Here is a 14,269-nt window from a genome sequence, read left to right on the forward strand (position 1 = left end):
CACAGTTACTTCTGCTTTAAATATCTGATATACACACAGACTAGTTAAGCAGACTAGATGCCTCTCTGTGTCTCTGGTGAATTTGTAGAGCTGACCCCATGGTATTCAAACATCTGCTAAAGATTCAGATGCCTGCAGAGGGTGACTTCGTGGAAAAAGTCAGAAAGGTCTCACATTTGATCTAGTTTGAGTCGAGCTCTATTTAAACTCTGAAACATTAATAAAAAAGTGGTCAAGAACTTCCCTCTTACCAAAGAGAGCATTAGCGCTTAAGGAAATATATCACAGTAATATACCAAGTTCAGTCATTCAGGTAAGGAAATCCCAAACAGTTGATTGTGTTTGTGTTGATTGTGTTTCAATGTGAGAAACATTTCGTCACTCATCCAAGTGAGTTCTTCAGTCTCAGCTGACTGCAGGTTTCCCAACCTTATAAACCGTACAGTTCCATAATGACTGAAACCAGCCCACTGACAAACAATGGGCTGTGAGGTCAGTTTCATGACCATTGATTAACAGCCACCGATCAAAGACCATTGATCAATGACAAATGGCCATGATTACCACAAAGAGTTGGCTGATCAGTGGTTTCACCTGCAGTCAGCTGAGACTGAAGAAGTCTCTTGGATGAGTGACGAAACATTTCTCCTTCTGAAAACGCTACGTCCACATGAACAGAATCAATTTTTTGGATTTATATTTCAATTATTTGGTTCTGATTGATAGCCAAACCAGAAGGTTAAATTCAGTACAGTTTATTACGTGTTCTGTCAAAACATGATAAATGCGTCTTATTGTTAGCCTCTCTGTTAAACCCCACACCAATCATTAGCCAGTCATTTCACAATATACCAATTAGTTTAACATCCTGTCAAAATAAGGAAGCTAATTTGAATAAGCAGTATCTCTTTGCTGAGGTTATTTAAATAATTCACTCTGTCTTCACTGAGTAGCTACTCTGTAGTGTGGCTTTAAATAAAGACAATGCTGGACTTCCCATTAAAAATGATCCGTTTCAATGGTTTTTATTTTAATGTGTAATTACCAATGAGATTTACTTTATATAAGATTTAAGAACAAGCTATATTATAAAGTTGCAAGTAGTTTAACCCTGATAACAGTGCTATTATATAACTATATTGAACAGTATTGCTTTTTTATTGCTTTTACTGTATAGCCCTTTATAAGCCTGTCGATTACATATTGTTGCCATGGCACACCTTCCACATGCACCCAAGTGGAATCCATAAGCATTGCTTTTTTTCTTTTTTAATTGCTTCAGAGATGCCTTTTGTTAATATAAAGGACCCCTTATTGGAGCAAACTCCCTACAGTACCTGGTTAAATATTTAAGCTCGTTTCCACCTGACCTGTATGTTGTCATCAAGATGAAGGTAAAGGCTAGAGTGCTGTTTTGCTTTGATGTATTTTAGGGCTGGGACAACGCGTCGACGTAATCGATTACGTCGACGCAAAAAATACGTCGACGTAAAAAAATCTGCGTCGATGCGTCGTCACTTTCAAAAAAAGACATGGCGGCAGCGAGTAGCGGAATCATGAGTGAGGCAGTTGCAGTCAACTTAAATCACTCCACCCGAACACGCAGTTCTACAGTATGGGGATATTTTAACAGAAAAGGAAGTGATTGCCGGCTTTGTGAGGTGGAAATGGCCTATCATAAAAGCACGACGGCTATGCACCAGCACCTCAAACGACGGCATCCAGGAGCAGCTTCTGCAAAGGACAAACCACCGTAAGTTTTCAACTTTTTTACTAACGCTAGTTTTTACCCGTTAATTCATCCAGACCGCCCCCCCCCCCCCCCCCCACGTAGACGTACACTCACTCATAGACACAGATAAACACCCAACCTCCGTAAATGCAAAACTCATTTAAGCTGCTGAGCAGTAACATATAGCAGCTGCTGTTGTTATTGGTTTTTTTTTTGTAGCCCATGCTGGCAAAATGAGTCTGAATGCACGCAGGCTGATTATCAGAATCGGCGAAAGACAAAAATGTGAGACAGCGAATTGGCCGCAGGAGAAATGTTAACAAGGATAATGCACCACCTGCTAAACGTAGCCGTCGTGGACACTGTTACAACATTGTTAAAGTGCTTGCAAAAGCAAAATGACAATGAACTCTTGATTTGTCAAATTTAATGTGTTTCATCCTATTTGAACGCTGTTTTTATACATTATGCTTCTCCAGCTTGATCTTATAAGTCAAAGTTATGCCATCTAATGACTAGAAAGCAGTGCACCAGTAAAGGTGCCATCAGCTATGGCTGTTTAAACATTATCTTTTCCAGCCATCATGATTACTGCATATCATATGTTCAACATTGGGGATTATTATTAACCTCTTACTGTTATGCTATGAAAGCACATGGCATAACAGTGTGTGTGTATCTATCTATCTAGCTCAACCAGATCCTTATCAAATTATTTTGATATTATGCTTTCCATATAATTATTTTGTAATTATTCGAATTCATCTGTGTGCTGTGTGTGATTTATGATTTCAGGAATAAACAGAAAAGTCTGGAGGACTACTGTCAGAGAAGAAGTACACCATGCACCCCCCAGGAGGTGGCTGTACTTACTGAGAGCGTCTTAGCTATGATTTTAAAAGACAAGAGACCACTTGCTGTGGGTGAGGGATTCAAAGAAATGCTGACCACTTTCCAACCAGGTTACACTCTGCCGTCTAGGCGTCATTTTACAAGCATGATGGAGAGAAAGTATGAAACTTCAGTGGAGAAACTAAGGAATGAACTAAAAAAAGCCACATCCAAAATCTCCCTTACCACTGATGCTTGGACAAGTCTGGTCACAGAGTCCTACTTAGGGGAAACTTGTCATTTCATTATTTGTTCAAAGACGCCATTGCTGCTGTTTGTATATTATTAATTTTTTGCTATGATTTCCTTTGTTATATTTGTTTTGCAAAACATTTAATTTTTTGCTAAAAACAGAAGATTGTAGTACAATGTTATTGTGGATTTTGTTTTGTGAAGGAAGAGCACTTTTTGGCAGAAAGCAAAGTGAATATTACATTTTGTTTGTTTAAAGACACCATTGTTGCTATTTATTTATTTTCCTTAATTTTATATATGTTTGCACATTTCATTTCTTGTTAAATGCTATCTCTATTGTATTGATTGTACGACCTCTACAACTTTATTTTGCAATTTTTTTATTTTTTATTAAAAGGTCTTCAAATGAATAGATTTGTGTTTTTCATTTATATACATAAATTAATAAATGTGAAATTGCTATACAAGTCAAATAATGGGGAAAAAATCGTTAATCGAATCGAATCGAAATCGAATCGGATTGAAAAATGAATCGTTAGATTAATCGATGCATCGAAAAATTAATCGCTAGATTCATCGATTAGGAAAATAATCGTTTTGCCCAGCCCTAATGTATTTGTGTAGTGGGGAGGTTGGTAGAGGGCATGAGTTTCATCCATTTTTAAAATGTTTTAGGAGTTCAGAAATAATCTTAATGTTATTGCTGAACTGGGTAGATATAAAGTGGGGTTTGTTCGTTTTTTGTTGCCGATGATTGTCAAAAGTTAATCTGTTTATCGGTATATTTATTTTCCATTCTCATGTCCCTTCATTTGTGTAGAGGAGGCAGAGCCTGAAGAGAGTGAAGAACCATTCGTTGCTCCCGCAGGGCTTTCTATCCCTCCTGATGTGGAGTTGGTGAGTGTTAGATATTCTGCTTCGTTTCTTGAAACTCTGACTTTTTCTGTCTTTTTAGGTGGATCTTTAAATGAGTTCAGTTCATGCTTTTCTTTTTCTCATTCTCATTTTCTCACAGACCAAAAAACCATTTTCAAAATCCTATTATCACAATATTTAAAAAACAAAAATACTGTACACACTTAACAAATGCTCGCTACTTTCACAATAAGTAGTGAGCTCACAGATGATGGCGTGTCAGAGTGAAAACCAAGCTGGGGTTAGGTTACTTTGCTTTAGAAAACAAAACAAAATCAGAATACTAGCTAATGTGATGAGCTGGAAATGTAATTCATGTGCCGATTTGCAACCTTGTCAGACATGCTGATCATTCGCTTTTGTAGATGATCGAGTGGTGGTCACTTTGAATTGTATCTCCTTTTCCTTCATGAAGAATAGGCTGGTGCAGCCTGTGCTAAAGGTGCTAATAAAGAAAATACTGAAGCGCCTTTCTTTTGTATTCAGAGAATTCAGCTGCCTCTTATTATGGCTGCCACTTACTTACTAGTTGAAAAAACTTCAAAATGAGAAGTGTGCCAAGCTTGTAGAATCATTCCCAAGAAGATTTAAGTCTGTCCAAAATCCTTTAACCAAGTAATATGGGAAGGATCCGAATACTTCATATAAAAACAAATTCAGGCATTTATTTTCAGTGAATAAACTAACCATGCAGAAAACTTAATGATCTGTAGACTTTCAAAATGAGCTGTATGTACAGTGTGCTCTATGTTTAAATGTGATGTCACGACATTCTACATGTGTCTTAACTATAGATTTATGTTGTGTTGTCTGCCTTTGTTTTTGAATCACAGATTCAAATAATTTCTATATAACACGCAAACCAAAGCAACAGAAATGACTCTGCAATAAGTTGAAAATCTGTGAGTTTCACAGGGGTTTGCTGAAAGGGGATTTTGTCCTAAAATTGTATGGCTGTCCAGCCTTACTCTGAGGCAGAATGCCACATAGTTTTTGTTTGTGAAAAAACACTTCTGTGCCAAAAGATAATGTTTCACATTGACATACCATCTAAAGAAGGAAACAGTTGAAGTAATAGAAAAATATACGATTTTCTGTTGCTTTGTTGTGTCTTATATCCACGGCCAGAAGCCTGATGATTCCCTGTAGCCACTGTCCTATGCAAAGAGAGTCGGTCTCTCCTGCCGTTGTACACAGATGTTGAGAAGTGATCCATCCCACTTAGGAATTAGTGACAGTGTATAGGGAGAGTCTTTTTATGTGAAAGCAACGAATGCGTTTTTCCTGCTTTCCTTCTTTCAAAGATGAATATAAAAGAGTCATTCTCCCCTGTCAGGGATTAACACATGTCGGGAAGCATAACACCTCCCTAAGGAAATGCTACGGCAAATGTTGCATGTGAAAAAAGGCATGCTTTAATGCCAGTATTATACCATGGTGGGTATATGAGAATCAAAACAACCTTGTGTTTGCATATATACAAACACAGCATAGCTGCTGCTCTGTATGATTTGCATATATTATCAATCTCTACTCCTTGGTTTGTAGGGAATATCACCAGGAGAAGCCCTTGAATATTGGGCAAATTCACAACACAGCCTGATGGGATTCTAATATTTTCCTGAAGGATAGATAAATATGTCTGTGACACACTAAAATAAGAGCATGGCTCAGTTTGACGTGCCTTATTTCTCACAAGCTTCTTAATGAAACTATTCAAGGCCTGGTTCAAAATTATTAAGCTGGTAAAATTAAATTATTCATATGCTATGAAAAATACATTTTTATTATAGCAGCTACCAGTCCATTAATTGGATTAGTTCTGTTTTAGTAGTCTTAAGGTGGACTTTTGCCACTTTCATTCGCCGTTATTAATTATTTTATGATTATTAGATTTGCCCTTGTTTTCACAAGTATAGCTTAATAATAGGTAACACTGAGAGAGAGCAGAGCAGTTTACCTCAAAAGGTCCTTGGCCAAGGATGTCTTTGAGCATTTTAGATAAGGTCAGGGTGTCACATTTTAGTACAGCTCTAGTAATAAGTACAGGTGCAAATTAATCTCTACTCACTAACCTTTGTTAACTGAGAGACAATATGGTTGGAAACATTACATATTACTTTCACATTGGCATTCCTAATGGCTATTCTTTGGGTAACAGTGTTGCAGAATAATAGGTGCGAGACACCATGCTCTTCTCTTTTTTTATGAGATAAAATAAGTACGTAAAAGTTCCAAACACCCTTTTCCCTTAATTGCTAAGTTCGTAAGTGGAAGTGAGAAGGGATTGTGTATGTCAGAAAGTCCTTGGCAGCTTAAAAGATAATAATGATCTGTTTTTGTTGGACGCCAGTCTTTTTTTGGCAGTGTTTTGAAAGGTGGTATTTATTATGACTTTCAACTTGATGGGATATGTGTATTCTTTGGAAGACTGCTGCACTTCTCTGTACTCTCTAGGTATTGGCAAAGATTAATCATTGAAAGCACACAAGGCGACCAATAATGAATGAATAATGGACCATTTCTTGTTCCACTGATTTCCACCCCATGTGTATTTTCAGAATTAATGTCATCACAATGAGCATGAAAATGTTTCTGTAACAAAATTGCCTCTGTTCTTGGTGTACTGTGTGTTGCATCTTAATGCCCCGTCTGTGGTGCTGATGCTTATTTGTCACAAATTTTTCACCACGTGTCTTAAAGGAGAAAAGTTTTCTCCTTTGCAAATTGAAAAAAAAAAAAGTGTGTTTTTCAGAAACTGAAATATAATAATAGAAACTGTCTGCATTTTTAAATGCAATTTCTTAATTTCTTGACTCTTTTGTAGCCTGCAACCACCAAGACCCACAACATCATTGAGAAGACGGCCAACTTTGTCTGTCAGCAGGGGGCTCAGTTTGAGATAGTGTTGAAAGCGAAGCAGTCTGGTAACTCCCAGTTTGACTTCCTTCGTTTTGACCATTACCTGAACCCTTATTACAAATACATCCTGCGGTCCATGAAGGAAGGTCGATACAATGTTGCCTCTGACAGCAAGAAGGAGCAGTCGCAGGGTGAGTTACAGAAAGCATTCACTGGATCCACCACATTGCATATGCATGTGTCTCGTACGGTAACTAATGTGTAATTGTTAGATTGATCACAACGTATAAGTAGTCAAACAGTGCGGAATACACTAAAAACATTCATTATTGGCAATAATTTGTTTCATCTGTACATTGTTTTTTTCGTTCTGCAGAATCTGATTCTGATGATTCAGATGATGATGGAGATGGGAGCTACCTCCATCCCAGTCTTTTTGCCCCTAAAAGGAGCTCTCGCCTGGAGGAGCTAATGAAGGTATTGTAAATTTTTTCTTTCTTTTTTTTCTTATAGTAGAAAGTTTTCCACAAACAGGCTTGTTACCACAGAATTCTTTTTAGGTCGACTGGAATATTAATAGGAGAAATTTCTCAGCCAAATATAATGCTGATATTTTTCTGAAAAGATACTCAAATGTTGAGCTGCATAATTTTATTTGTGAACATAAGTTAATGTTTTGGGTGGGGTTTTTGTGGGGTGGGGGGTGTTCTGTAAGACTGATCCGTTTCTAACCAGTAGCACCATCTGGCATCTAAAATTGATTTACATGCCTTTAATGCAACCCAAGTCTGTTACTGAGACTAATATCTTAGAGCTTTACTCTGTTTCCCGGTCTTCATGCTACTTCAGTTGTTAGTGCTTTCATGTGCCTTGTCATTAGAGCCATTAGTCTTTGTGCAGCAATAATGGGAGCATGCCTCTTTAAAGAAACATAATGAGCTTCTTTTAGTAGAAGCTGCCTAACAGTTGTCTCCCATCAAGAGGGATTCGTTATCAGATTTTCCCCTGTAATTTTCTACTGAAGACTCATATTTTAATGTTTAAGGTTTCATGGGGTTAAAGCTTAAATCTTGTAGACTTGTAATACCACAATAAGGACGATTAATGTGTATGATTTGAATAATGCAAGATATTTAAATACATGCCATTTTAGAGGGCTTTGAAGATATTTTAATGCATTAAATGCTCCTTTCTCATGTAATGCTTGCAGGAACTCAAATGTTTTAGTATCGCTTTGCAACAAACAACATAATGGTGTGAAATGTTATTTTCACCGGACTGGCCTTTTTTGTCTTGTAGCCTCTTAAGGTGTTGGACCCAGATCATCCCCTGGCAGCACTAATTCAAAAAGCCCAACAGGAAAGAAATGGGACAGCAGCAGTGGCAACAAACCAAGAGGAAGCTCCAGCTAGTCTACCAACACAATACAGCGCCGACCGTGAGTAGAGTCATTCTGATAGAAAAACGCATTTTGACATTTTTAGTTTTTCAGTCATGGTCTTTACATGATGGGTCCCTCTGTACTATTTTGTTCAGCTTTTGTCTTATACACTGCCAGTTATTCATCAAAACTCCCTTCAACAAATACTGAGTGTAGTCTATCATTGAGGAAAATGGTTTCCAGTCTCTGCAGCGAAGAAATACTGAATTCAGTGGGTTTTTTCCCATGGTAGGCCAAGCGTACTAAACGGTTAACCTGACCTGAGCCAGTATTCAGATCCAGAAAGACCTTTGGCTTGGGGTCATGACAGGCAAAGAGATCGAAGGCTTGATAACATGATAAACGTGTACTGCAGTGCTAATCTGGGTATCAGATGAGTGTTTGAATGAACTGTTTCACATGTGATTTTAAAGTGATTGCTCAGACTTCATGTATAAATAAACACAGGGAGATTATATTGTTCGATGAAATCCTTATCTTGCCAGATTCCATTAAAAAAATTTCTACTATAACAAAATAAAAATTCTAACAAGATAAATAAAATGAGTATCCTAGAAATTTAAAGAATAGTTCAAGTAATGAATGTGCAAACAATGAAATGAGTTAAAGAGTTTTAAAAAAGCTCGAGTTGTATTTTTTTTTTTTAAATACATTCACTCTTTTTTAAGTTAATCTGATAACGTCTAAACATGGCTTCGTGCTTGAATGCCACCCTAGTTCACTTGACCGTCAGGTCAGAGCATAATGGGATTTTACTATAACTTTCAAGGTAGCACAAGACTTGAATGCATCCTGTGACTTAAACTGATGGTTTTCTCTTGATAACACACTCCAGTATCTTGAGTTTCAGTTCTGATTAAGATCCTTCTTTTAGATGATAGCAGTAATGTCAGGGTGAAAAAAATCTAATCAATTTCTAATGTTCGATGTTCAAGGTCTGAACATCAAGACTTTTCCATATTTCTGCGCAAAACATCAGACTACTGAGGATGTTATTACGCCTAGCTACGGGTATTCAAATATAATATTAAAAAGAGGGATATCTCTCTGAATTTAAGAGCGAACATCCTTTCATTGGGTGATGTTGTGCAACAAGTCTTTTGCATGTAAGGGTGAAAACCCCAGGCAATCTGTCAAAACGCCTAAAAACACTTTCAGTTTTCTTGATAGAGAAAATTGGATATGTCATTAAAGTCAACCAGCTTAGTGACTAACGTGTTAATATATCCCAGCCTCCACTTTGACACTGACCATTTATTTTGTCCTCGTCCCTTTATTGCACATTCTTCTTTCTTTTTCAATAACAGTCTTTGTGATATAAACCTGCTGATGACTGAGAAACTTTTCTTGGACAGGGGCCACACATTGACTTTTATAACCCAGTTGCCAAAATAGCTGGAAGTCTTTGTAAATTTGCCAGTGATATCAATTCTGTATTTATTTAACAGTAGTACGATGATGCAGTACAGAATTTTGACAACACTCTGGGAACATGGAGACCAGTTGCTATCAATGCTTTCAGTTGATGACACTAAATGGGTGTCGTGGCTGCACAGCAGGCAGGCCAGTTTAGTGGCTGAACTATTTTTCTGCAGAGCCACCTTAACCTGAATATGTACCTGTGTAACCTGTAAACCTCTGTAAGTTGGGACTAGGTAAAACAGTTAGAGTTCTGTCTGCAGATGATTAGCAAAAAATGAATTAATTAATAAAACTGGCTAAAAAGTTTTATTGTTTTACATTTATTTTTGCAACAGATCTTTTGTGGAGTTATTTTTCTTGTTTTTAAGTTTTTAATTAAGGTCCTCTATAACATTTGCTCACTGTTCAGTTCAAGCTAAGATGACTGAAACGGCTCACTAAAAAAAAAGTAAAACTTTGAGTTTTTTCGATAAACCTGATGCAGGATTATTAACTGCAGATGCCTTTGTATATGGATTGTTCGAGATCTCTCACATGGTCCAATCGAAATAACTGCATGTTGATTGTTTAGTGAACTTATAATGTTAAAAGAAGAGATTATTTGACTTTGACAGAAGTTCCTTAACACTGCGTTCTTTTTAAGACGATCAAGTTTTGGTACCTTTGCAAAAAGAGATTTCTGGTCCTGCAGAAGTCTGTGGAAAAACATGCATTTGTGATTACCTCTATAAACAATTTAAATTCATTTGAATTTCACATCAACAAATACATAAAATATATAGATACCTTTTATTTATATAAAAGGTGAAAAATGTTGGTTTAGAAACAATTTAAACTTGAAAAACACTCTTGCTGTGATCAGGAGGCTGTCTTTCTCCACCTCTCCCATTTTCCCTGCCTTGAAAATCTTGAAAATGTATCAGTTATTTAAAGGTTTACCGAACAAGCCTGGTGTGACAGTTTCCATATTCAGTTAGAGGTGACTTTTGTCTGACCTGTGGTTGTTATTTACCAAGGTTAAAATGAAAAGTTTGCACAATTGAGTCTGAAATGAAATACTTCATCATGTTAGAATCTATTATAATGCCCCATCAATTTATATAAAATCTCAACAGCTATTTCACAGTTCTTCACACTTTTCACTTTAGCTGCACATGAGGTGGACACAAAACAAGTGCTCCACACTCAAGGACAAGTTGGCTGAGTGGTTAAGTGTATCCTAACTAAAGCAGAATCTGGTTATCCTCCTAAAGTTATTATTTATTGGATAAGTGTGGAAATGGTTTGAATTAGGTCATGCAGTTTGGTCAACAGGTGGCAGCATTTTAGCAGTGAGTGTGTGAGGATGTTTTCAGACGTGTGCTGCTATTTAACTTTTAATAGTTTATATTTGCATACCAGCGAAGCTTTTCCTGGCTAAATAAATGTTCATATGACTGGCTACAGCATGTTTGGGTATAAATGTGAAAGTTGTTTCTTAACAAAGAGGCATCAACTTACAATATATGATATATTTAGTTCATTTTGGTGGGGGTGTTGTTTCAGTTAAATAGTTTCTTGGAGGCATGTGTATTTGATCTAATTCCTGCCTCAATTGTTTTCAGCAGCAGTGTACTATGGATATTACATGCTGCCAGATGGATCGTTCTGCTTAGCTCCGCCTCCCCCAGGTATAGATGCCACCTCATACTATAATAATATGACCTCAGCTGTCATGGCACCACCTGCTTCTACCGAGGCCGTGGCTAATTTGGGCTCTGCACCCACCCCTGCTGAAACTGTCACAGTAGCAACAGCAGCTACAGCCCCCACTCAGGACTCCAGCTCTGTTCCTCCAGCAAGTGTACCAGAAATCAGGTGGGCTCTGACACTGCATGGAAACGCTTTTCACTTTTCTTTATGGTAGCCTTGACATCAGTTAGTTTAATTTTGCCTTAATCAGAAATGATTAAATGTGTTTTCTTTAAGAACCTTGATCAAGCATAATGATGACTGTTATTTACCCAAAAAGCTAAGTTAGTGTTTTGCTTATCTTGTCTGAAGTTACATTTTAAATTCAATTATTACATAGTGTATTTAAATACAAGAATGAAAATGATGCCATATTAAAAGTTGAAACTTTCAAAGATAAATTGTATTCACATCTTAAATTTCCCCTCCAAACAGTTCAAAAGCTGAACTTCCAGTTTCCACCCCATCAGCAGCAGCCATCATTCCCCCACCACCCGACATCCAGCCGGTCATAGACAAGCTGGCTGAGTACGTTGCAAGAAATGGTCTGAAGTTTGAGGCGAGCGTCCGGGCCAAGAATGATCCGCGGTAAGTTTTCTTACCAGAAATAAACCTGCTGTTCCAGTCAGGTCTCACTTTAGGAACTCCTGTTAGTAATTTTGCCATCAGATATGGCATAACCTCTTTATCATCCCCCGGCTCATTTTTCTGAGCGCTCGCCTCTCATCTTTGTATGTTTTCTTCTCTCTGTGCACTGTAGGTTTGAATTTCTGCAGTCCTGGCATCAATACAACACCTATTATGAATTTAAGAAGAAATACTTCATGCAAAAGGAAGGAAAAGGCTTGCCAGAGGTAATATAAGCATTGCGCTGTATACATTATGCTTCTGTGCGTATTAATCTAACTCTCTTTATCTTTCTTTGCCATTTAACATTAATGTAACAATGGTTCCTTCAATCAAAACTTTAATTACTTATTTTTTTAATACCCTGCAAGGTGTGTGGTTTGGTTAATGGTATATGTACATTTACAGACATGAAACTTCTAAGTATTAAATATTGTTCCTACATAATGAATAATAATGAATTATAACAGTTAATAATGACTGCACTGAAGCAGTTCTCTCATTTGCATCACTGCTACAGATCCATAAATGATCAAGATTACTGCATAAAGCCCTTAAGAGCTTAATAAAGCTGTGGCTCACAAGCAGCGGTGCTGTCATGGACACTGACTAGAAGCAGTTTTACAAAGACTGTGAAGAAATGTTTCTTACAGAAAGATCAGTGTGACTAATTTTTCAAAAATCACTAAACCAAACCAATGGAAAGTTTTTAAATTTCATCCAGAGTGACGACATTAAATGCACAATAGAAAGTACCAAAGAAGACATTATGTGCTAGAGTAGGGACAAATGCTGCACAAACAAAATAAGATTGATAATCAATTAATCAGACTTGACTTTAAGCGAAATCTCCTCAGTATGTGTATTATCATTTCCTTTTTCTTATTATTTCTTCCCCATGTATTGTTGATCTTAGAATTTTCAGCTGCGCTTGAAGGATGGGCTCCATATGTGATATTTTTAGTCTGTCTTGCCCTCAGTGTCTATAAAATCTGCCTGCAGATCTAAAGTTAGAGCTCTGGGGAGTCTCAGCTTGTGCTTCTTGATGTAGTTCATGGTTTTCAGGTATGCTTGGGATTATTGTCATCTTATTTGTAGTTTCTTTCTTAAATTAATGCTTTTGCAACTTTGAAATTAGTTCCTTTTGTTGCGTATCCACTACAGATATCTTTAACCAGAATTTGGAATTGATAAATGAGGATAACGCAGGGAACAAGGAAGAGATTAAATGACAAGAGGTGGATCCAGGGTTGGACCGTGGCTCGGGGGGTTGGGAATCGCATCTGTAACCGGAAGGTCGCCGGTTCGATCCCTGGGCTCTCTGTCCTGGTCATTGTGTCCTTGGGCAAGACACTTTACCCTACTTGCCTACTGGTGTTGGCCAGAGGGGCCGATGGCGCGATATGGAAGCCTCGCTTCTGTCAGTCTGCCCCAGGGCAGCTGTGGCTACAACCGTAGCTTGCCTCCACCAGTGTGTGAATGCGAGGGTGAATGAATAGTGGTATTGTAAAGCGCTTTGGGTGCCTTGAAAAGCGCTATATAAATCCAATCCATTATTATTATTATCCAGCCATCCTACTGAGAAGCAAAGTAATACACTAGCTCAGCAGCTTAACTTGTCTTTCAGTCTGTACCTTCAACATTTCTAAAGCTCAAAGTTTTGCTGCTGAGATAATCCCACCTGTTACCAGAAATGTCTCCCATGTTTTAGAAATTTGATTCACTTTGAGTTCATCTGGTACTTTACAGCAATCAAAAAATAAGATATTAAGTTGAGTTACTAAGAAATTGCTTAACATGCTCGGTGTCCCTCAGCTTGGGAGCTTTTCGAGTTTCCGAGCCGAGCATTGGTGTTCTCTCATCTGTTTGTAAGTCAGATCGCTACCAGTCCATTTTTTTTTTTGCTCCCGGGAGGTGCCTCTGTGATGTCAACAGTGAAATGGATGGATGGAGAGATCCTTCATACGTATGAATACATAAGCATATTTCATATACTATATATTGGCTTTATGTCAGAGCTAGAAAGAAATGGTAAGAAGTAAGTGAATTTTGTAAGGAGCGATTTGTTTTATGTCAAATCAAATTTATTAGCTTGTCAGAGTGCAAAGAAGTGTGGTCCATTATGACACAGCACAGGCTGTTTCAACAAGCAGTGCTTGGCTTTTTCTATCAGAAAATCTGTCTTGTGTTTATTTTTTGCTGGCTAATGGGATGAGGTTTGCTGCTCTCAGTCAGTGCTATTATTTGTAGTTTCATACTTGATGAAAAAAGTTAATGTTGCTTCATATAGTATCAATAAAATGTTTAATATTTGAAATTTTCTTCACTTTATTAGTGTATAAATATAATTATATTAAAAGGAGTTTTTTTTGTAAATAGTCCAAACCTTCCTCACACTTTTATGTTGATATTCTAGGTTGAATGTGACACCTTCTGAAAGCCCAAGCTTTCAA

At 37.4% G+C, this 14,269-nt stretch overlaps 1 protein-coding gene across 5 annotated transcripts in view; it reads left to right on the plus strand.

Annotated features, from left to right (window-relative positions):
* sfswap (splicing factor SWAP) overlaps positions 1-14,269 on the plus strand; it is a 55,333-nt gene that overhangs the window by 13,097 nt on the left and 27,967 nt on the right. For 2 of the 5 annotated variants that reach the window (XM_086300499.1, XM_086300503.1), the window contains exons 4-10: positions 3,639-3,715; positions 6,561-6,786; positions 6,972-7,072; positions 7,895-8,033; positions 11,063-11,315; positions 11,625-11,777; positions 11,950-12,043. In XM_086300499.1, coding sequence (XP_086156625.1) covers positions 3,639-3,715; positions 6,561-6,786; positions 6,972-7,072; positions 7,895-8,033; positions 11,063-11,315; positions 11,625-11,777; positions 11,950-12,043 — 1,043 coding nt within the window. The remainder of the gene's footprint in view (positions 1-3,638; positions 3,716-6,560; positions 6,787-6,971; positions 7,073-7,894; positions 8,034-11,062; positions 11,316-11,624; positions 11,778-11,949; positions 12,044-14,269) is intronic. The other 3 variants (XM_086300501.1, XM_086300502.1, XM_086300500.1) reach the window with 3 other exon arrangements.

Source organism: Aulonocara sp. 'chitande type north' Nkhata Bay, linkage group LG7 (genome assembly GCF_057382095.1).
Source record: "Aulonocara sp. 'chitande type north' Nkhata Bay isolate Kocher_YH1m ecotype deep benthic linkage group LG7, A_spYH_male_GT1.1, whole genome shotgun sequence".
NCBI classification, from domain to species: domain Eukaryota; kingdom Metazoa; phylum Chordata; class Actinopteri; order Cichliformes; family Cichlidae; genus Aulonocara; species Aulonocara sp. 'chitande type north' Nkhata Bay.